This window comes from Carcharodon carcharias, chromosome 2 (assembly GCF_017639515.1).
Source record: "Carcharodon carcharias isolate sCarCar2 chromosome 2, sCarCar2.pri, whole genome shotgun sequence".
Lineage (NCBI taxonomy): Eukaryota > Metazoa > Chordata > Chondrichthyes > Lamniformes > Lamnidae > Carcharodon > Carcharodon carcharias.
In genome coordinates this window covers 67,160,538-67,185,404 of record NC_054468.1, presented here as the reverse complement: position 1 = coordinate 67,185,404, position 24,867 = coordinate 67,160,538, and the positions used below count along the sequence as shown (strand labels likewise).

At 41.0% G+C, this 24,867-nt stretch overlaps 1 protein-coding gene across 1 annotated transcript in view; it reads right to left on the bottom strand.

Annotated features, from left to right (window-relative positions):
• Window positions 1-24,867, bottom strand: part of wdfy1 (WD repeat and FYVE domain containing 1) — a 79,983-nt gene that overhangs the window by 5,804 nt on the left and 49,312 nt on the right. The window contains exons 7-10 of the mRNA XM_041213155.1: window positions 20,385-20,511; window positions 12,641-12,746; window positions 7,658-7,759; window positions 2,998-3,128 (exon numbers count right to left, since the gene is read on the bottom strand). Coding sequence (XP_041069089.1) covers window positions 2,998-3,128; window positions 7,658-7,759; window positions 12,641-12,746; window positions 20,385-20,511 — 466 coding nt within the window. The remainder of the gene's footprint in view (window positions 1-2,997; window positions 3,129-7,657; window positions 7,760-12,640; window positions 12,747-20,384; window positions 20,512-24,867) is intronic.

Sequence of the window (24,867 nt, the reverse complement as noted above, 5' to 3'; positions counted from 1 at the left end):
CAGTCTCTGACCTGCTCTTGTAACCACGGTATTTATAAGGTTGGTCCAGTTCAGTTTCTGGTACCCCCAGAATGTTGACAGTGGGGTATTCAGTGCTGGTAAAGCCATTAAATGTCAAAGGGAGATGGTTGGGTTCTCTCTTGTTGGAGACGGCCATTGTCTGGCACTTGTGCAGCGCAAATGTTACTTGCCACTTATCAGCCTAAGCTTGGATGTTATCCAGGTCTTGCTGTAAATGGACACAGACTGCTTCAGTATCTGAGGAGTCACAAATGGTGCTAAACATTGTGTAATCAGCAGTGAACATCCCCACTCCTGACCTTATGATGGAAAGAAGGTCATTGATAAAAGTAGGTGAAGATGGTTGGGGCTAGGACACTACCCTGAGGAACTCCTGCAATGATGTCCAGGGACTGAGATGATTGACCTCCATGCCACACTCAGTTAAAGCTGCCTTGATGTCAAAGGTAGTCACTCTCACCTCACCTTTGGAGTTCAGCTCTTCTGTTCATGGACTAAGGGTGTAATGAAGTCAGGAGTTGATCAAGTTAAGGAGTTGAGTTGGAACCCAAACTGAGCATCACTGAGCAAGTTGTTTCTGAGTAAGTGCCACATGACCCCTTCCATCACTTTACTGATGATCAAGAGTAGATTGATGGGGCAGTAATTGGCCAGGTTGGATTTGTCCTGCTTTTCGTGGACAGGATATACCTAGACAGTTTTACACTGTGGATAGTTGCCAGTGTTGTAGCTGTATTGGCACAGCTTGGCTAAGGGTGCAGCTAGTTCTGGAGCACAAGACTCCATTACTGATGCTGGAATGTTGTCAGGGCACTTAGCCTTTGCAGTATCCAGTACCTTTAGTCATTTCTTGATATCACGTGGACTGAATTGAATTGGCTGAAGACTAGCATCTGTGATGCTGGGGACCTCCAGAGGAGAGTGAGATGGATCATCCACTTGGCACTTCCGGCTGAAAATCTTTGTAAATGCTTCAGCCATTTCTTTTGCATTAGATTGGGGATATTTGTGGAGCTTCCTCCTCCAATAAGTTGTTTAATTGTCCACCACCATTCATGACTGGATGTGGCAGGACTGCAAAGCTTGGATCTGACCCGTTGGTTGTGGAATCACTTAGCTCTGTTTATCACTTGCTGCCTCTGCTGTTTGGCACGCAAGTAGTCCTGTGTTGTAGCTTCACCATATTGACACCTCATTTTTAGGTATGCCTGGTGCTGCTCCTGACATGCCCTCCTGCAGTCTTGATTGAACCAGGGTTGATCTCCTGGCTCGATGGTAACAGTAGAGTGGGGGATCCTATGTTCCTACTCACGGTTAACAGGTCGAGTCTTTATTCTATGACCCAAAGTAAGAAATTATTTTCTGAAACAGAATTTTAAGCATTACCAGTGACAAAAATGATATTCTACCTCTATTCCTGGGGTTTTACATCTAAGTGTAAATTCCAGAGGTATACAGCAATGTATACAATTTTATTATTTTCGCTAATGATTTGCAAGCTGGCCTCCAGCATCATTGCTCCTTGGGCATTATTTAAAATATTCCTTAAAAGAACCAGGTGAACTCAGTAAACAATTCTGCATGAAATGGGACATCATGTCATGGAGTCATAATGGCATAGAGATCATTCAGCCCATCTCGTCCATGCTGGCTCTCTGTAGAGCAATCTACTCAGTCCCATTCCCTCATTCTATCCTTGTAGCTTTGCGTGTTTATGTCTCAGTATCTGGACCATTGAATTTTTGAAAAATGAACATGTCAGTAAACATGTCACATCTGCACTCTACAGACAGATAATGGATCATTTAAGCCCATGGAAATCAAAATCTCACTTTTTTTTGGCTTATATTTTCTATGCTTTTCTTTCTTCCTTATTCCCCTCTTCCATGCATTCCACCCTTCTCCTCACTAAAAGTGACCTGCACCCAATATTACACATACCCACTCCTTGCAAATACTTAGGATCAGTTCTGGGTAATTCAACTTTTTTCCTTTCCTTTCCAAGATGGCGGCACAGCCAAGGGCACCATCTGGTTCCATGGGGAACATGGCTGCTAACACAAATCTTGGATTTGGTTCTCGTACACTTTGGCAGAATATGCCACATTATGTGATATTCAACAGAAAAGCATTGCTATGCTCAAATTTCAGTGCTTACAAAATGGGACTCTACAACAAATGCAGTTCATAACAAAATGAAAAGTGAGGAAATTAGGGAAAATATTTTTAACGTTGAAGAGGTTTCTGATTCAGAGAAAAAGCCACATTTAACATGGAGATAGAATTTCATTCAAATGAATTTTCCCTCTTCCCTAAAATCAACCTAAAGCATGGATGTGATGGATCATCCCTTCCTGCATTTAGAAAATATTGAATCAGATCTCAAAAACAGCAACCTCGAGACTGATTCTGTCCCAGATTTGGATCATGCTGGTTTTAGGAGAAGAAAGGAATTGGAGCTTTAATTCACCAAATAGGATGTGTCGGGCGGAGCCAGTTTTTGGGTGGGGTTAAGGGTCGCTCGTGTCACTCAGCGCAGGAAAAGACAGTCGCACGAAGCCAATAACTATTCAGCACACCATTGTGCCAATGTATCACCTAGCCAAACAAGCTGGTATGTTATTTTACTTAACTAATAAGAATTAAAATTCATGCATGGCAGCTTAAAAAAAATGTCCTGTTTTTGGACATCACCAGGTTTTGGATAGCCAGATGTGAGACACTATACCTGTAATCCTAACTATAACCAGCAAAAATTAATCCATTAGGATCCATAAACAAGCAGCAGGCACACTAACCATAACCAATAGGTAGTGAGTAATTCAAATAGAGCTGTTAGTATCTTATACACTTAGTTTATGCCACTTTTCTAAATGAAATGCAATTACTTTTTATTAATTTCACACATTGTTTTTAAAAGTCACCAGGGAAATGCAGTCTGAACAGCAAAAAGAAGTTAAAATGAACAGTACTCACTCTTCATCCTTGACTGCGTCGAAGCAGTCATTGCAGACTCGTACCTGAAACTCAAAGCCCATCACAGGGTAGGTAGTACGCTTAGTGCTGCATTTCCCACATATAGCTTTGCCGCACTTTCTGCAGTGATGCTAAATAGAAGTGTAAAAGAAAGGATTGAAGAAAATGCCAAAATAAATTTTCATTCCACCTCCTATATAGAGCAGAAACATTTTTCAACTAGTGGCAGAATTTTTAATGAACTTCGAATCAATCGCCAGACTCCAGATTTTGTTTAACAAGTTTCTATGGATTTCTGAACAGATGTTTCTATCTTCCCTGAATTAATTTAGATAAATTTAAAAAGAAACCAATTGCAATATATGGTTTTTTGACTAAATTTAATAATTTTCTGCTGCAAAACCTTTGAGTTTTTTTCCAACATCATAATTTCTTTTTATTGCTAGTCTTGTGGGTTCATCCAAAGTGAATGTGAGTAGCAAATCATTAGACCGGCCATTTGAGAACATCTGGAATGGATCTTTCATCATAAGGTGCATTTTGAGTCTTTGAGGGTTGAAATGTCCAACTGCACTGTGGGCACAGGTAAGAGGGTCATTAGCCATGGTGGGGTGGGGGGAGAGAAAGTGTGACAGAACCCTTGCATGTCACAATGAGTGCCAGAAAGTTTGGAATGCCACCAAGGGTTAGGATTTCCCTTCCAGAGATTAAGCTGAGCGACCATTATTTAAGTTAGCCATTATTATCCAAGTCATTACCTGATGTGGTAGTGCTTGTCGACTCAGTGTAAAGTTTGGATCCAATCAGTGCTGAAGACATTATATCACAGGTTACATATCATTGAAGATTTTCATGGGTGACACTGTTAATCGGAATATTTGATTTGAAGAGGCCTCATACCTTTCTACTCTTAAAGAATCGTCGAACATGTTTTTTTCCAGCCATTTTCTACTTCTATTTGGAAACCAAAGAATTTGACTGTGGCGGCAATGGTCATTTCTTTAGCTTGAAGCATGAGGTGCTTGCATTTTTTTGCACTTCTCAGCCTATGCCTTCTCAAATGCCAAGTTGTTGTCTTTCTACCTGACTATGACATCTACAACTGCCACCTGTTGTTTTTTCTTGAAAATTATTTTAGACTTCCAGTTATGTTAGACATCTGTTCTTTCAGTTTCTCCAGGATCTTAGAATGATGCTTGATTGGTGCACTTTTGATTGATATGCACCGTCCTGATTTGTGGGCAAGTATCTCATTTGCAAACTAGTATCTCCCACGTGTTTTTAATCATATTTTTTCAACCGCATGTAACAATGCATGGGTATAGGCTGCATTTTAGTAGCATTCCCCTTATGAACTGGGACTGTTTCATTCTGTGATGTATCTGTCCAAGTTTGACGTTCTATCACTATGGTAATATTTGATGCTCAAGCATTGGCATTGGCACTTTGCCCATCTCATTAACTCCCATTGCTTTCATTCTGAAAACCTATTTTCCAGGTTTCACACTCTCACTGGGTTGACTTGTGAATTCTGCCCACAAATCCACTTCCTCTTCCTGGATGGATGGTAGTTCTTGTTGGTCACTAGCAGTCAATGTGCAGTTAATGGACCTGCTATTTAGTTTCATCGTTCCTCTATATTTCCTTGTTCTAACATGCATATAATGGGGTTCGTTGTTATTTCAAGACCAATCTTGTTAAAGTCTTTCCACATGAATTGAAACTGTTTTAGTTCTGTCACTCTCTGGAGGAGGCGACGAGTGTCTGAAATCGGTTTATTTGTCTAAGATTTCAGTGAGTTGCAGTTCCTCTTGTTAATGTCTCAGAAGCCTTGGAAATTTTGTTTTAGTTCCAACAGGTACTTTGTTTTCTCCTCTGACTAAATTAACTTTCTGGGAAATTGCTACAGAGCATCTGGAGAACGAAGCTGATATTCTTTTATTCATTTCTCCCTGCGACATGGTACTGTTGCTCATACTGATCGAGACCCCTTTGAGTTGCGTATTATTGGTCACATTTCTCACAGGGGAAAAATGTCTTCTGGTTTGGGCAGTCTTCTGCTCTTGCATTTGGCGCAATGGCAGGCATTCATGTGACAGTTGGTTTTGTTGCATCTGTCAGAATCTTAGGGCAGAATCCCCCCCCCCCCCACCATTCGTGGGGGTGAGGGAGGCGCGGTGGGGGGGGGGGGGGGGGGGGGGTGTGGAGATGAAGTGTAGGTGCGTCAGTTAAGGCCGACATCCACATGGAAGCGCTATGTGCTCCCTGTGCGGGCAGGGGGGATTCCCTCAGCCAAGAGTGCACTCTTTCGCACATGCACACGAAAGAGCAACTCAGCTCCCTAAGGCTAAGTGCTGCCTCAGGGAGATCAGCTGTACATTAAAAAATATTTAAAATAGAAAAAAAAATCCGTGACATGTCCCCTCATGTGACACTGTCTCATGAGTTGGGACATGTCCATAACTTTTAAAAACAGTAATTAAATTTTTTAAAACATACAAGAAACCGCATCCCTTAAATGTCTCTGTCAATGGCCTCAATTGGCCATTGACAGGTCGGCAGGCACACAACTGATTTTGCTGCCCCCCCGCCTACCTGAAAATTTAATTGGGGCATGGTGACATCGGGCGTTCTGCCCTCCCACTCGCTGAGGAGAAAATCCTGGCCTTAGGTTTTTTTTTATCTAGGTACAGCCTGAACAGGCTGACTTCTTGCACCTGTGGCACTTCTACCAAGTGTTTTTAATTGCTTTGCGTTTGAGTCTTACATCCACATGATTAGATGTTTCCCGCTGCCATGTCTAGCCCATTAGAACGTTTGTGTTTAGTCATTTATCAGATTAGGGCAATGTTTGCAAGGCCACCATTCACTGCCCATCTCAACTGTCCTTGAGAAATGGGTAGTGAGCCACCTTTTTGAAGCACTGCAGTCTGTAGATTCTACCAAACAGCACTTCAAATGTGTGCTTCAGGATTTTGACCCAGTAAAGGAATGCTGGAATATTTCTAAGTCAAGATGGTGTGTGACATGATGGGGTATTGCAGGTGGTGGTATTCCCATGTACCCAGTGCCCTTGTTCTTATAGGTGGTAAATGTTGCAGGCTTGGGCAGTGCTGTCAAGGAGACTTGACGAATTGCTACACAGCACCTTGTAGATGCACTGCAGTCACTGTGCATTGGTGGTGAATGTTTAAGCTGGTGGATGGAGTGGCAATAAAGAGTGCTGCTTTGCATTGGATGGTGCCAAGCTTCTGGAGTATAGTTGGAGCTGTATTCATCCACACAAGTGGACAGTATTCTATCACACTCATGTCTTATATCTTTTAGTTGGTGGACAGGCTTTGGGAAGTCAGCAGATGAGTTATACCCTGCAGCAAAACCCAGTGTCAATGGTGATCCTAGGGTGGGGGCTCCAGTGATGGTAGTGCCATTGAATGCCATGGGGGAGTAGTTAGACTTTTTCTTGTTGGAGATGGTCATTGTGTAGCACTTGTCTGGCAGAAATCTTACCAGCCACTTGTCAGCCCAAGCCTGAACATTGTCCATGCCTTGCTGTATGCAGGTACAGACTGTGTCAACATTGGAGAGGTTATGTATGGAACCAATACTGTACAATCATTACCATACAGCCTCTCTTCTGGTCTTACATTGGAGGGAAGGCCATTGATGAAGCAGCTGAAGATGGTTGGTCCTCAGATACTGCCCTGAGAAACTGCTACAGCAATATCCTGGGGATGAGATGATTGGTCTCCAACAACCAACCTTCCTTGTGCTAGGTATGACTCCAGCCTTTGAAGAGTTTCCCCCCTGTCCCCCACACACCCCCTTCTCAGTTTTTATTTCCTAGGTGTCATTAGGGCTTGAACTGTATATTGTTTGGGTTGGGATGATGAGTGGTGTCCCCCAGGCTTGTGGGCACTTATCTACAATCTCTTTCTTGTAGTCAGCTATTGGTTCTCTGTTTGCTATGGTGGAGGCTTCTCTTTATCTCTAAGTACTAGAGTCTTCCAAGAGCCCAGAATGAATGCCACCCCACCACGCTGGGGAATATTGCAAGAAAAATTGTCAATGATCTTACTAGATCAGCCAAGGTTACAGAACCGACTATAACTTTGCACAAGCACAATGTGTAAAGCTTGACAAGTAATCAAAATTACCTCCCCCTCACACCGTGTTCAATAGCTTATTGTAAGTGGTCATGAGATGGTGTGGCATCCAATCATTGTCTTGATACGTTCTAACATTCAGTGCAAAATTATCCTCCCATCTAAATGTATTTAACTGTTGCGCATAGATGTCAGCACACACACACAGATACACAATGGCTGCAGGCTGCTATTTCAGCCTTCCTGCACGTCATCATCGCACTTATTAGTCAATTTTCTTTAGGAGATGATAACCTAAAACAACCACGAGTGATCAATGACAAGTGATGGGTCTCTCAACTTTAGACCACTGACCTGAAAAAACAGCCCTCAAACATCTGAAAAAAAGGCTAAGGAAGGTATATGTAGCCCACATTCAGTAGTTTGGACAGTTCTGTCCGAACCCATTTGTGGTTGCGGAAAACTGAAATACGTTAATACAAAAAGAGTTATAGTATTAAGCATCTAATAAAGCTGTCAAATATTTTAGATTTATGAAGAGCTACACCACACACCTGTCGCAAACCAAGGCTCCTTGTATCCCACATCTGTTTGAAATTCCAGAAGAATGGCTGTTTACAGTTTTGACATGAATCACTTTCCTGCCATTGTGGAGCCTGTGAAGCAATAATCAAAAAGTTATAACAAAACTGGAGCAAACAAGTAGATGCTGTTGCTATTAGAAGAATACAATGAAGTCAGGAACAAGAAGATTTATCATTTTTCCATCGGTGTATCATAACATTGCAACCTCAGTTTATACACTGGTTAAGTGGGCTTTATATTTACGTTCAGTGGGTGAATTGCAGAAAAAAAAGCATGAGGGAATTCAGTAGGATCATGTGCAGAAAACCCACAGAGATGGCTCCTGCCCCATTTTCCTGCTGCAAAAAGTTACTTGCTTCAACTATGCACTGAAATAACACTGAAAACAGTAAGAACATTCTCCTCAACAAAAACAAAAATACCTGGAAAAACTCAGCAGGTCTGACAGCATCTGCAGAGAGGAATACAGTTAATGTTTCGAGTCCGTATGACTCTTCAACAGAACTAAGGAAAAATAGAAGAGAGGTGAAATATAAACTGGTTTTGTGGGGAGGGAGGGAGGGAAGGAAGGAGGGAGGGAGGGGGGGGACAAGTAGAGCTGGATAGAGGGCCAGTGATAGGTGGAGATAGCCAAAAGATGTCATAGACAAAAGGACAAAGAGGTGTTGACGGTGGTGATATTAGCTAAGAAATGTGCTAATAGGTGACATTAAGGGTAGAAAGCAGGATGAGCAAGGTACAGATAGCCCTAGTGGGGGTGGGGGGAAGAGATCGAAATAGGCTAAAAGGTAGAGATAAAACAAGTGGGTGGAAATACATTTAAAAATAATGGAAATAGGCAGGAAAAGAAAAATCTATATAAATTATTGGAAAAAAGGGGGGTGGGGATGGAGGAGAGAGTTCATGATCTAAAGTTGTTGAACTCAATATTCAGTCCAGAAGGTTGTAAAGTGCCTAGTCAGAAGAGGTGCTGTTCCTCCAGTTTGCGTTGAGCTTCATTGGAACATTGCATGCAGACCAAGGACAGACATGTGGGCATGATAGCAGAGTGGAGTGAAATGGCAAGCCAAAGGAGAGGTCTGGGTCATGCTTGTGGAACATTCTCCTGCTATTCTCTCAGCAGTAGAGACTGAGCTAGTTCAATCTTTTCTCATCAGCCATTCTCCTTAAACTTGAATCATTCTCAGTGCTCATCGCTATACCCCCATTCATGCTGATCTTTTTGCAATGTGATGAGCAGAACTGAACATAGTTTGTGCTCCAGATGTGGCCTGACCAGTGCACTGCACAATCTTAGCAGAGCTTCAGTAAACTTGCATTCCACTGTTCTAACTACATATACAAACATTTGATGAACTTTTTGTTTGGACATTGCCAGTGATGCGCATAATAATATATGGATGTGTATTGTGCTATGTGAACTAAGTTTTGATAAACTTTACTGCATGGAATGGGTTAAGTACTCATGTCAAATTATGCTATTGGGGAAAGTTTTTAAGTTCCCAGACTAGTTAAAGTCTATGTGGCTGAAAATCAAGGACACCGTTGATATAGCAGGCCCCAGCAAGATTTTAACAAGGGCATTGCTGATCAGAATTTTAAACATTTTGTTTTTGATATGTAGAGAACAAACATCTGTGTTCATAAAATATGTAATTAACGCTTGAAAATAATGAACTGTTGAAAAATAGTAAGCAAATAACCTGGAGAATGGTTAAAAACAAAGATTGGGAAGAATGAAGATAATAAGCAAATGAGTTATTAAAGTTTGAAGAAAATATAATCATTGCTGTCATTGAACAAGAGAAAGCAGTGGCAAACCAGAAAAATCAAAACAGGATTACTGGTAAACTGTAGAGCAAGCCATTGTTTGGGAATGCAGGCTAACACTCTCCTTAGGAGCAGCAGTGTTAAACATTACTTAAGAATAATACTGAATAATAAATTGCAAATTGTAGAAACAGTAAATAAACTAAAAACAGATTTAAATCAAGTATGTTTTGTTTTCTGACTTCCTCTGCTCCAGAATTGAACAAAGTTGGTAATGCAGAGATAGGCTGACAGATGAATCTGTAACCAGTGCAACCAAAACCCAGAAGTCAAGTGGAGTTCCAATTAACCCAATTAAAAATTGGGTATGTCAGTGCTGAATTCATCATTATATCCAGCTACTTTTCTTCATTTTACTGTGTTAATTTTTTAATTCATTCTTTGATGAAAAGCGGAGGGAACATGACACAATCATAAAATAGTGGAGGGGCATAGATATGGTTGTAGTAAGCGAGTTATATAAATTGGACAAAAGGAGCACAAGACTGGATAACATAAACACAAAATGCACAAGTCTTGGTTAGAAACTAGACATTTCCACCCATAAGATAGTGCACATTTGGAATATATTCCCAGGGAAGGTAGTTGCTTGGAAGGGGGGTCAATTGACTTCTTGAAAACAGCTGACAGTTTGACCCACTTTAAGAAGAGAATTAAAATTAATGAGGAAAAGGTGTTTAATTTTTCATATAATGAGAGGTGAAGAGGTGGTGGAGAATAAAGGAGTCATCACTAGAGTAACTAACTATATAAGGTTCTGGATGTATAAATCAGAAAGGTAATCGACCTTAAAGGTTAACTGTTTCTCTCTCCACAGATACTGCCTGATATGCTGAGTGTTTCCAGCATTTTCTTTTATTATTGAATATTCTTCTTTGCCTTGGTTTTATATAAATCTTAAGATGCTTCCTTAGTTTCTATTACCCTTTCTATTTTAATGTCCAAATTGATTTTCGGTATCCGGGTCATTTACATAAATAATAAAAAGCAGAGATCCAAGCACAAATTCCTGTGGGATGCCACTCAACATCGCACCTCTCATCCCATCCCATCCTCATCTTTACCATTTAAGGTAAGGGGCAGGAAGTTTAGAGGGGATGTGAGGAAGAATTTTTTCACCCAGAGGGTGGTTAGGATCTGGAACTGACTGCCTGAAAAGGGTAGTAGAGGCAGAAACCCTCATAACATTTAGTAAGTAGTCGGATATGCACTTGCGATGCCATGACATACAAGGCTATGGGCCTAGTGCTGGAAAATGGGATTAGAATAGTTAGGTACTTGTTTCACCGGCGCAGACTTGATGGGCCAAAGGGCCTTTTTCTGTGCGGTAGACTCTCACTGGAACTCAGATTCCTATATTTTAACCAATTTCACTTTATTTTCATGGCCATTAACTTAATTAGAATTTATAAATTATTAAAATTATTAAATTATAATTCTATCTATAATGATGCAAAAATCCATCTGAAAGTTCAAAAATTATATTAAAGAGAATTTACTGTCCACTTCACCAAATAGAGAGGGCACAGCACTGTTTCACAACAATACAGCTTGGGATGAGAAAATATTGCTCAGGATGAGAAAGTGTAAACACTTGGCTTTGAATTTTTTTAAAAAGTTACTGGACAATTTGTTAGAGATGTTTAAAATAATGAGGGGATGGGGCAGAGTTGTTTGATAGTAACAGATTATTTCCAGCAACAGAGAGTTCTAAAACCAGGAGACGTATATGTAAGATTAAATGCAAATGATTCAGGACTGAGGCCAGGAGAAATACTTTCTACACAGAGGATCGTGAGGCTGTAGAATACACTGCTGGAGTTAATGATGGAAGCAGAGATGAGGTTAACATTTATAAATAGGTTAGATAGGTGAATGAAGGAAAAGGGATATAGTGATATGGGGACTGTGTGGGTGCATGAGTCTAAGATGGGCTGGAACATGAACACTAACATGAACTGGTTCAGCTAAATGGCCTGTTTCAATGTCATAAGAGATGAATTACATAGAAATTATGCCCAGAAAGACATTCAGGAAGCATGGTCATCTGCTTTTAAATCTATATTGATCATCTCTTATTTTGTAACCTAGAAAAGTACATGTATAATAATCTAACAGTACGATTACCATTATTTGGTCTAGTATTAAAGTTCGGGTAATAGGTCCATTGTTGCCCAGCTCAGATTTGTCAGCCTTTTGAAAATCTAACTATCTATTTGCTTCCAATGTGATGGCGCTTTACTAGCAGTCATAAAGATTGACAATTTCTCAGGTATTTCTTCCCTCATCTCCTTCAAGATTCCTTGATATACGCCATTAGGCACAAGGGATAGTCTTTAATGTTTTTAAACTTGCCCAGTATATTTGTCACAGTGCCTCTAAGTGGAAGATCTGGATATAACTATTATCCAGACCTGCATGTTCCACACCTACAACATGTGCACAGACATACATTTGTTTCATTAAGGATTATTATGAGCATAAGAGGAGATTTTATTGTTCCCCACTATGTCACAAGCAGGCACTAAAGAGGTGAAACTATCCCAAAAAATCCCAGTGTTAAAATTGCAGGCCTATTTTAACCCAAGATATGAACAGTTTCATTAGTAAGCCATAGAGCTGTTGTGGATATTGTTCCATGTTACCATAAAATTACTATCAATATTTGAATTGGTTATCACATTTTCTGTAACTGTTATATGTTAGACTAGTTTCACCAATGCAATACCGAGCAGCATAGAGTAACAATAAATTGTCATAGAAGTAAAGTTCCGCACACAAATTACAATTAAAGGATATATTCTGGGGGATCGTTTAAGGATATATAGCCACTATTATGACCCACTGGATAATGAATGAACTGGCCACATTTAGTCCACCTTTGGATAAGTTGTGGTCAATATTTGCTCACTTTAGAAACATAGAAACTAGGAGTAGGAATAGGCCATTTGGCCCTTTGACCCTGATCCGCCATTCAATATGATCTTGGCTGATCCTTTACCTCAATATACAGATCCTCTATTTCAATATACAGATCTTGACAATTTTGGAAAGTGATAAGGTGCAACAGAGTATTTTATTAGGATACTATGTCCATGTTTGAAGAAGCACAAGTTCATTACCTCTTCTCTCTGGACATCCATGTTCCAAACTACAATACCCCCATCAGCAGCACAGGAAATCAACTGCCGTGTTAGCTGCAAGTAGCACAGAGATTGCACTTTGTCACTGTAAACAAATCAGAAGTCTGTTAAGCATTAGAGACTCACATTACTAAAATATACATATATTGGATTCCATAACAGCATTTACTCTTAAAGCAGTTTTTTGGCAGCCACAGTTAGACATTGAAAACAACTGTGAACCAAAGTCAGCACTTAATAATGACTACACATATCCCTTTCTGTAAAGTGAAGGTCTCCTTAGTCACTGATCTCCAGTCAGACCAAAGAATTTCCACCAAAACACCCTATTTCTTTTATAGAAGCTTTCCACACCCCCCCCCCGCCTTTTCAATGATTTAACAATGATTTCTATAAACAGACTTTGACCAGTATGATACAAAGGCTGCACATTTCAGCAATCTCTGCCTTAGAGGGTTGGCAATCAACCTACTAGTTAACATTAAACAAACAGTCTGGTGCACTCTCAATAGGTAAATATCATAAATAACAAATTCATTTCCAAGTTAAAATTAATTTAGTTAATTTAAAAATAAAAATACAAAGATAATTCAGAAACCAAAGAGGATAATAGTGAACATAAATAATAGCAAGTTACTCTTTTCAATAACTTGTCCTGAAGAAATGTAACCAGTTTCACAAAAAGAAAGCCCTCATATTGAGAAAATGAATTCACTACATTTTATCTCATGGCATTTTAATTGAAATTAAAATGGGATGTGCATAATATAATCTCAAGTTGCATAAACCTCCACCTGCAAAAATCTAAAATTCAAAAGGGTGAATTTTACAGCATATATTTGAAGGCGGGGGGTTGTAAAGTGGGTGGCCAGCCCAACATCTTCCAGTGCACACCTGACCTGTTTTACGGGGTGTAGGTAAGGCATCAGCCAACCCGCCTGCCCCTAGGCTTAATGAGGCCCTTAAGTGGTTGCATTATTAATTAATGATCACATAAGGACCTTATTCTGCCTCCACCACAATAATACATGCAGCAGGGCAAGGCAGGAGGAAGATGGCTAGCCCAGAAGGTTTCACTGCACTGGTAAAGGTGAGAAAGAAGGGGGATAGTTCCTTTGGTGGGGTCCCCTGTGCCTATTGGAGGAATCCTGCCCCCCAAGATGCTATATCCCCACCTTGTACCTCCTGCACCCCCCTCACTGGGATCTCTGGTCCCACCCCAGCCAAAATGCCTGGACTTACCTTAACATCCAGTATCCATGTTCTTCCTTCCTGGGGACTGCCTTGTCGTCTGAGCAAAAGCCACTGCTTGCTACCAGCACTGCTTGGACTACTGATTGGTTGACAGATCTTGAGGGTGGACCTTCCTGTGCATGAGGGGCCAAAGTCCCACTCGCATCTCATTAAGGCTGCCCCCAGGCAGGGGCAGCCAGATTTAAAGTCAGCGTAGCGCTGACCGACTTTTTGACTGGGGGAGTGGGGCAAGGAATATTGTAAAATTTCCCCCAAAATGAAGTTACTATAATTTTTTTTTAAAGATAGTAATAACACGTGCAGCCGGATGTGGTAAAGTGAGGTACCCTGTCCCTTTAAGAGAATGCAAGTGTATGGATCATGTGACAGCACTAACTAATCACGGTGCAGCACACGCAGCTGGGAACTGTAAGTATAGTTCTGGAGGTTTCTGAGTGAGTACGTATGATCTGATGCTCTGCCCTGTCTCAATAAACCATAACTGTTTATTCTAACATCAGTCTCTCCCCATTGTTGATTGCAAGCAGTAATTGATGAAAACATAGTAAGGCATGCAGTTAGAGTTCGGTTGTCCAAAGAACTCATTCACCCAAGACATAAAAGTGGCGACAGGGATAAAGAACAAAAGAAAATAAATTTCAAGACTGGTGAGCAAAGCAGTGGAAAGAGCATTTATACTTTCCTTGAAAATAGGCGACAGCCAATCGGAGCAGAAAGCAGTGCTGCAGTTTAAAATTTTAAAAAAACCTGCAGAATCACGATTACAGGAATCCCACCAAAACTCAAAAAGAGCATGAAGCCCAGCAGAAAAAAGCCAACAGCTGCAGAGACACAGAGTTTAAAAAAAAATGGTGACTGCTCTTAAAGTGTCAATGCATTTAAAAGGATAAATATGTGAAAAATGGCTGTGGGCAGAAAATTAGAAGAGACCCCACAGAGAGCGCAACTCCGCAGTAAGACAAACAGCTAAATTTGTCATTATCTGAAAAGTCTATCGGAAGTGCAGTTCCTTTGCAGTCGTTCACAATGCCGCAGTTCAGGCGTGTCGATCCATTCGACCCCATTGCAGAAGACTGGTCTCAGTATGTCCAACGTGTAACTTTTTTCTTTAACCACTATCAACATTGCAGGGAAGGAGAAGAGGAGGGCAATTCTTTTGCCCTCGTGTGGGAGCAAAACATACGGGCTGATCCGCAGCCTTAAGTCACCTAGCGCCCCAGACTCGAAGACTTTCGACAAGTTAATAAAAATTGTACAGAGCCACCTGAGACCAAAGCTCTCTGTTACAATGCAGCGCTTCAAGTTTAATTCAAGGAGCAGGCTTCCGGAGGAGACAATAACTGGCTATGTGGCCATTTTAAAGGCATTAATTGAGCATTGCAAATTCAGAACATCCATTAGTGATATGCTGAGAGACCAGCTGATATGCAGGATTGGAGATGATGCTATCCAAAGGTGTTTGCTGGCCGGACTTCAATAAGACAATGGAATTAGCTGCCACGATGGAGTGTGCCGTTAGAAATTCCAAAGTTATAAAAGATACACAAAATGGTGTTGTCCATCTGGTCAAGCTGGACAGTCCAGCAACAAAAGGTGCGAAAACTTTGGACTCCATGAAAAGACAAGAAACGCTCTCTAGCTCCAGACCATTGAAAAACAATGGTACTGCAGTGAAAACCCACAAAATAAATGAGAGAAATACATCCAGGCCTCCAGTGAGTGAACGACAACTCAAACAAGTCAAATGTTTTTTCTGCCACTGCTATGGCCACATAAGGCAGCACTGCAGAAAAAGGCTAAAACAACACTATAAAGACAGAAGGAGAAATTGTGAAATATGCCTCAAGGAGGAGCCAGAAGAAATAGAATTAGACATCCATTCGCTATATAACCTCTAAGTGGGTAGAACTGAGCCAATCCAAGTAGTCATTACAGTTAGTGGACAACCCATTAAGATGGAAGTTGATGTGGGAGCGTCGATGTCTGTCATTGGAGAGAATACATTTAGATATCTGAGTAAAGGAACCCATTCCTTTGCAGTTAGAAGTTTCGGGCATAAAGCTGAGAACATACACAGGCAAAGAATTAAATGTGAAAGGGGTATGTCAAATCAAGGTGCAGTATGAGGACCAGTCTGCAAAATTACCCCTATTTGTAATGTCAGGCAGGGGACAGAGTCTCCTTGGAATGAACTGGCTGGGAGAAATAAATCTTGAGGGCCTGCTAATTAGCTGACAAGAGGCAACAATATGAGATTCTCCAGAAAACTATTAATGAGAATAGGAAAGAATTGGAAGAGCTGAAGTTGTGATTTAAAGCCCTGAAGTTTTAAAGCTAGAAGGCCCTTAATTCTCAGAAGGGCTGCTGGAAAACCCAACTACTGAGCTCATGTCCTACTCTAGTCCAGCCAACAGCAAAACTAAAGAGAAGACAGAGATACGGGTCAGTGCTCCCATGAAAAGGACACACAGGAAGAAATAGAGAAATTGTCAGTCCTAAGAAAGAAATACAAAAAGAATTTTCCTTTTCCCTTTTCCTCTTTCTCCTCACACATCATGTAGCTCATCACTGTGTTGCATTGTGCTTGCTGCCCTTTATCTGTTTCCGCTTGGAGGGGAGGGGCAGCAGGAGTGAACATGACTACACCCGAAAGGTGGGGAAATCATCCACTGAGGACAATGAAAAGGAGGTCTCGGAAACACCAGCCGAGGTTGTTGGGCTACGACGCTTAACCCGCCAAAGACAGCCTCCTGAGAGACTTGACCTGTAAACAGTTAATGTGTTTTAAGCCTGTCTGTTGTACTTTTAAGTAAAGGTGGTGGGATGTGGTAAGGTGAGGTACCCTGACCCTTTGAGAGAATATAAGTGTACTGAGCATGTGGCAGCACTGATGAATCACTGTACACCACAGGCTACTGGGAACTGTAAGTCAAGTTCTGGAGGTTTCTGAGTGAGCACGTATGATCTGCAGCTTTGCCCTATGTCTCAATAAACCATCACTGTTTATTCTTGCATCAATCTCTCCCCATTATTGATTGCAAGCAGTAATTGAGGAGAACATAGGAAGGCATGCAGTTAGAGTTTGGCAGGCCAATGAACTCATTTACCCAAGACATAAAACCAGACTTTAAGGTGAGTCCAGGCATTTTGGTTGGGGGAGGAATCAGAGACCCCAGCAAGGTGGGGTGGGGGGAAGTGCATCTTGGGGGGCAGAGTACCCCCAAAGGGCATAGGGGACCCCACCAATGGAACTATCCCCCTTCCTTCTCACCTTTACCCATCATGCAGTGAAACCTGCTGGGCTAGTCATCTTCCTCTCACCTTGCACAGCTGCATGTATTCTTTTGAAGCAAAATAATGTACATAATTCCCGCCACATTGATTTTTAGATTGAGCATTTTAAGAACTAGCATCTCCAACTTCCATCAGTTCAGCCATGTGAGATTTAAATTAACAATCTAATGTAAATTAGGGTGAATGGACACATTGGGGGAGAAATTTGACTTACAGGCATACATGTCAAATTAGTTGCCAGGAATTGAACATTGGGAGGGGATAGGACACATTGGCTACCACATTAATGGCCAAGATCTGCCTCATATCATGTTCTGGTAGACCTGAAAATAGGCAAGCAGCCTGCCTGCCTGCCTGAGATAAGGCTGATTTATGGGTGTCTTACTCTGTTGAAGGAATCCAATGCAAAAATCAGAGCTTGTCCTCAGAAGGGACCACCGGAGGATACTCAAAAATTATCAAATAGCATTTTCAAAGATATAAAACAAAAACAAAAACAGAATTACCTGGAAAAACTCAGCAGGTCTGGCAGCATCAGCGGAGAAGAAAAGAGTTGACGTTTCGAGTCCTCATGACCCTTCAACTGGTATTATCATTAGAAGATCCAGTTCCAGAAAAACAAGTTACCTTTCTATAAAAAATTCCCGCAAGAGTCCTGTTTAGTAACTTGCCCTTTAGGATCATACCCAGTGAAGTAGGTCAAATAGTTACTTCTACATTACTTGGGTTCCAAGACAATATTTTAAATATGAAAATCATTCAAAGTTTTGTTTTGGTGCACTGAAGGTTTATCTTTGAATAGTAAAAGGTGTAATTTATTCTGACAAGAAAAAGATAAATACCCATTTAAAAAGGGTCAGTAAATTCACTAAGTTCAGCTTTACAATCATACGCATTATATTTTCCATATAATTAATAAATTGGGTTAAAATGATCCAGTAAAAGAAACAACTTCTTTATAGAGGTTACACTTCTACGACAATGTAGATTTAAAATATGTGAAACGCAGGAAGTCCGCTCTTTCACTATTTTGGAAAGACATGCAATGAAGACACAGGCATTGTGGGATGAATGACCTCCAGCCGTTCGATATCAATCTATGATTCCAAGAATAAAATGACCACATTTGAAAGGATGCCCAATTATTAAAGGCAGGTGGAGGGGCTGAAGAAGGAAGAAGATGAAGACCGTCCATTTCGGGGTATATAAGCAGGGCAGGTAAGGTGCAAGTCAATGTCAATACGCAAGGAACAACAATCAATTGATACATTGTTCCTCTGACAACCACTCCTTGTTAAAGGATGCCACCGCAGTTTCACCAGACACTGAACAAAATGTTTGTAGCTCCTAAGGTTATGGTGACCAGTAATGCTGTTCCATAAATATGTCACCCATTAAAAACATAAGATGCCAGTGTTTGTGGGCTGGAAAACGTGGCATGGATCATAGTGGTACAGAAAGAGTAAATAACTTTAAAAATGGATAAGTAAGACGAACATGCAAGAAGATAAGCTTAATGTCAGCCCTATTAGTAATTTGGCCGGAGCTGTTGAGAGTGACTAGCTTTTTCCAGTCTAATTTGAGATTGGCAAACTAAGAAGTGGATGAAAGATTTTGTTCATCCACATTTTTTCATTGATGGCTAAAAATACCATATCCTGTCAAACAAGCTAGTTACTGGAAGTTATTACCACAGCAGAGAGTATCATAGCATTATTCAGTTAACAACTAGAATGCCTTTAAAATGTAGAAAAACATCCCATGGTGCTTTAGAGGTACAAAAATAAAAAGATGTTGAGGCAGTGGAGAAAATATTAGGAGTGATCAAAGAGGGATTTAAAAGAAAGGTGATGCAAAGGAGGGGCGTGGGAAGGCAGGGGGAAGAGTCCAAGAGGCCAGAGTCAGAGGACAGATAAACTAACCTAAAAATGACTGTGCACTAATTTTAGATCTTCAGAGTTTACGAGATTCAAACTTGAGGGTATTGCAGGGGGAGGTAAGGGAGGTGGTGGAGAAAAAATAAAATCAGGATTTACACCAAAAGCCTCACTATGGGCCGCATTTTAACTCTTGCAAATGATTGGGCTTGGAGTGAGTTAAAATCTCATTCTATGAGTCTTACTTAGCCTGCCTCTATAGAACTACTTCCAACAGGAGTCCCTTGATCACAATGAAAACAAACTCAGATGATTTTTCCTTTGTTAATTCAAAGCACATTAAAGCCAAATGTAGCAACACCAGCTGAGTGTATCTCCAGAGCAATTAATATACTTCAGAATTCATTTATGAAAAATTCTTCTGCCATGAAAACATGCGATGTAAACTGAACTATTATTGCCAGCTTCACACAGACACAAAATGAAAACCATGTCCTATTTAGTTTGTGGAGCTCATTATCTCACCAGCGGCACATTTGTCGCTGAGCCATCAGGATTTTTTGTATTGTCACATTCCAATCGAATATTTCATCTACTTATGATTCTCTGTACAATAAACAATTCCCCAGTGAAGAGAATAGGTGCCCTCTTCCCAAACTTCTCCCAGTGCCATTTCTCAGCTACTGGGGCATTGGATGTTGAGGATTGATTGAGTCTTTCAGGCTTTTTCTCTTCAGGCAGAGAAGCACTTTATTTCCATGATGATTATACATTTTCCCATCTCAGTCAGGAAATATAACCTATTGCCCTACAGCCTGTGGTATAGCATATTGATGTATCACGTGTTGCAATGTCCTAATCCACAAGGATATAAACTCTATTTCATTAAACATAGCCAACTTTAACTCAAACTAGCCTTTTGTACAGGAAAGAAAAATCATTTTGTAATATTAAGCTGCACTATCGTCAGTAATAATTTTTTGACAAATTCAAACAAACATTACAATACATATCACATCAAATATATCACTGCATCACTTGCAACGCAATGGCTAATAAAAAGCTTTTCCAAATGTTTGCATTAAACGTGTGTAAAAGAAAGAGAATGATAGGCTTAAAATAAACTAGAACTCAAACCAACAAAGCTAATTTAGAAAGTTAACTAATTAATACAGACAGCAGCAGCTATCAACATTTTAGATTAGAACCAACTTTTGAACTTTTAATTAGTGAGAGATGATAGAGGTTTCCAGTAACACAAGGGTGTGACAGTAGCACAAATGTGACTCATCACTTACTGATGACCCTGAAGCAGTAAAGTCCTGCCTTTCATCCCACCAATGTCCCACATGATAATGCTGTGGTCAGATGCTCCAGAAAACAGTAGACGATGGATAGGATCCCACCAAAGGGCTCCTATACTTCCTGTTAGAACAAAGAGCAGAAGAATGATGCACACCACAAATGCAGGTTTGCTGGAATAAAATATGAAATATTGCAGCAAGAAAATTATTTTGCCACAACATGCAGTGTTTTATTTAGGTTGGGGTTAGGTGCTTGGGGGAGCAGGGTGCATTAGTGCATGAAAATGGAACTCACTTCCACAACAAACACAGAAGCATCAGAATCGAGCACCGCCCAATCAGCGCAGCATATTCTGTTCATATTAAATGTAAACTAGTACATAAAAGGTTGGAAAGACTCAAAGTAGAAAAGTCAACCTGTCCAGATGGGATGCAACCTCAGTTGCTGAGGGAAGCAAGGGTGGAAATTGTGGTGACTCGAGCCACAATCTTTCAATTCTCATTAGGTATGGAACTAGTGCCAGAAGACTGGAAGGTTGCAACAACATCAACATGCATTTATATTTCTGCTGAATGAACATCAAGGCACTTCACAAGAGCGTTACTAAAGTTTGACACTATGACACAGAGCAGGATATTAGGGGAGAAGACCAAAAGCTTGGTCAAAGGTATAGGTTTTAAGAAGCTTCTTAAAGAGAGGTGAAGAGGTTTAGGGAGAACTTCCAGAGTTTAGGAATCTAGGGTACCAATGGTGCAGCAATTAAAGTCAGGTACGTGCAAGAGGTCAGACTTTTGAGGAGCAAGATATCTTGGATAATTATTGGGAACAAGGAGTTTATAGACATAGGGATTGATTTGAAAATAAGGATGAGAATTTTAAAATTGAGACACTGCTCAACTGGGAGCCACTGTAGGTCAGCAAGCACCGGGTTGGTGTGTGAACAGAACTTGGTGCAAGTTAGGATGCAGGCAAAGTTTTGAATGAGCTGAAATTTATGGACAGTGGAACATGTGAGGCTAACTATGACAACATTGGAATCATTAATTCTAGAGGTAACAAAGGCATGGATGAGGATTTGAACAGTAAATGAGCTAAGATGGAGTCAAATCATTCAACGTTAGAGGTGAAAATAGGCAGTCTTAGTAATGGCCCAGACATGTGGTTGAAAGCTCATCTTAGGGTCAGATATGACACTGAAGTTGCAAACAGCCTGTTTTCAAATGTTACACCCGTACTGAGAAAAGTGGAATGGGATAAACCCTGTAACTATAGACCAGTTATCCTAAGATCGGTGGGAAAACTTTGAAAGATTAATCAAGAACAAAATCAATTGGCACTTGGAAAAATACAGGTTAATGAATGAAAGCTAGGACAGAGATCTGTTAAAGGCAAATTGTGTTCGACTAACTTGATCAAGCTCTTTGAAGAAGTAAGGGAGAGGGCTGATGATGGTAGTGCAGTTGCCGTTGAGTACATGGATTTAGACAAAATATCACTTAATAGACTTGGAGCAAAATTATAGCACATGGGATTATAGCAACAGTAGCAGTACAGATATGAAATTGGCTAAGGAACACAACACAGGAAACAGTTCTGAACAAAAATGAAAATAGCCAGAAAAACTCAGCAGGTCTGACAGCATCTGTGGAGAGGAACACAGTTAACGTTTCGAGTCCCAATGACTCTTCATCAGAACTAAAGAAATATAGAAATGTGATGAAATATAAGCTGGTTGAGGGGGGTGGGACAGGTAGAGCTGGATAGAGGGCCAGTGATAGGTGGAGACAAAGAAGAGATTGCCGAAGATGTCGTTGACAAAAGGACAAAGGGGTGTTGACGATGGTGATATTATCTAAGGAATGTGCTAATGGTGACATTAAGGGTAGAAAGCAGGACAAGTGGCAGATGGCCCTAGTGGGCTGGGGGAAGGGATCGAAATGGGCCAACAGGTGGAGCTAAAACGATAGATCAAAATAAATTTAAAATATGTGGGAAAAGAAAAATATATTTTAAAAATATATAAATAATTGGAAAAAGGGGGATCGGAAAGAGGGTGGGGATGGAGGTGAGAGTTCATGATCTGAAGTTGTTGAACTCAATCTTAAGTCCGGAAGGCTGTAGAGTGCCTAGTTGGAAGATGAGGTGTTTCCTCCAGTTTGCGTTGAGCTTCACTGGAACATTGCAGCAAGCCAAGGACGGACATGTGGGCATGACAGCAGGGTGGTGTGTTGAAATGTCAAGCGACAGGGAGGTCTGGGTCATGCTTGCGGACAGACCGAAGCTGTTCCGCAAAGCGGTCACCCAGTCTGCGTTTGGTCTCTCCAATGTAGAGGAGATTGCATTGGGAGCAGCGAGTGCAGTAGACTAAATTGAGGGAAGTGCAATGAAGTGTTGCTTCACTTGAAAGGAGTGTTGGCCCTTGGATGGTGAGGAGGGGCGAAGTAAAGGGGCAGGTGTAACACATTCTGCAGTTGCATGGGAAGGTGCCGCGGGAGGGGGTTGAGGTGTAGGGGGTGATGGAGGAGTGGACCAGGATGTCTCGGAGGGAACGATCCCTGTGGAATGCCGCCAGTGGGGGTGAAGGGGAGATGTGTTTGGTGGTGGCATCATGCTGGAGATGGCAGAGGATGATCCTTTGAATGCTGAGGCTGGTGGGGTGATAAGTGAGGACGAGGGGGGACCCTATCATGGTTCTGGGAGAGAGAGGAAGGAGTGAGGGCGGATGCACGGGAGATGGGCTGGACACGATTGAGGGCCCTGTCAACCACCATGGGTGGAAAGCCTCATTTAAGGAAGAAGGAAGATATGACAGAGGAACTGTTTTGAAAAGTGGCATCATCAGAACAGATGCAACAGAGGCGAAGGAACTGAGAGAATGGAATGGAGTCCTTACAGGAAACAGTTCTGAACAGCTGTTTTTCAACACTGGAGGAAGTGAGCAGTGGTGTCCCCCAGGAATCAATGTTGGACCACTGCTCTTTTTGATATATATTAACGACCTGATCTGAGGTATACAAAGCATACTTTCAAACTTTGATGACACAAAACTCTGAAATATAGTAAAACAGGAGAATAGAGAAGACTTCAGGAGGACATAGGCTAGTGAAATGGACAGGCACGTGGCAGCTGAATTTTAATGCAGAGAAACATGTAATGATGCACCTTGGTAGTATCAATAAAGAGGGGCATTGTAGACTAAATGGTACAATTTTAAAAGGGGTTGCAGGAACAGAGGGACTTGAGGGTGTACATACACACATCTTTGAAGGAGGCTCGACAACTTAAGAAGACTGTTAAAAATAAAAAAAAAAGCTTTATAATTAGAGTACAAAAGCAGGCAAGTTATGCCAAGTGTTTACAAAGCACTAGTTAGGTCTCAGTTGATGCACTGTGCCCAGTTCTTTGCACCAAACTTTAGGAATTAATTCAAGGACTTAAGAGAGGGTGCATAACTAGAATGGTACCAGGGATGAAGTTCCATGGAGAGGTCAGATAAACTGGGGTTATTCTCCTGAGAACAGGGAAGGTAAAGGGGGGATCTGATATTTGATATTTGAGGAATGTCCAAAATCCTTAAGGGCTTCGGTAGTTATTCCTATTTACTGTTTCCCATGGGATAGTGGATGGTAACCAGAGGATACAGATTATGGCTATTAGCAAAAAATCCAGTTGGGACTTAAGGGGAAAAATAAGCTAAATGCTCTCCTTCTCTGCTGTATGATTCTAATGATGAATATTCCTTGTATTCAGTGTCAAAAATGTGACCCTTAGACCAGTACTTCCCTTCTGTATCAATATGATTCCCTTGCTCCTTTTTCCATTTGAAGCACCCTTAGGTATCAAAATGTATCCGAACATTTATGCTGAATTATGAACAGCATGCATTGTGAATTTCCATCCAACAGAATACGATTTGAGACTGCCCTAACTCTCAAGCTATAGAAGCACTATTTCCATTAGTCTGATTGAAATGTAGACCCAGATCCCAAGGAGATGGAATCAGTGAGGAATTTATCTGTTTTTCATGGAATTGTTCAATGCCTTGGCTGCCCTTTGGGTGGAGGTGGTGTGGAGATGGCGGGGGGGGGGGGGGGGTTGATTGATGAGAGAGAGAAAAAGAGTGGAATAAATGCCAGAACCCTCAAAAAAAAGTGAAATTTCGATCAGTGGTCTTAAAAAGTAAGTGCTGTAATGACTTTTCACAACATTTGAAATCAGGAAGTGGGGAGAATAATTCTAATCCTGAAACAAAAGCAGAAAATGTTGGAAAAACTCAGCAGGTCTGACAGCATCTGTAGAGAGAGAAACAGAATTAATGTTTCAAGTCCACATGACCTTTCTTCAAAGCTGAAGAGAAGTGGAAATGTGATTAAATTTATATTGCTTTTAAGAGAGGTGGGGGAGGTGCAGCTGGATAAAAGGCCAACAATAGGTGGGACAAAGGAGGGATTGACAAAGATGTTATGAACTAAAGGA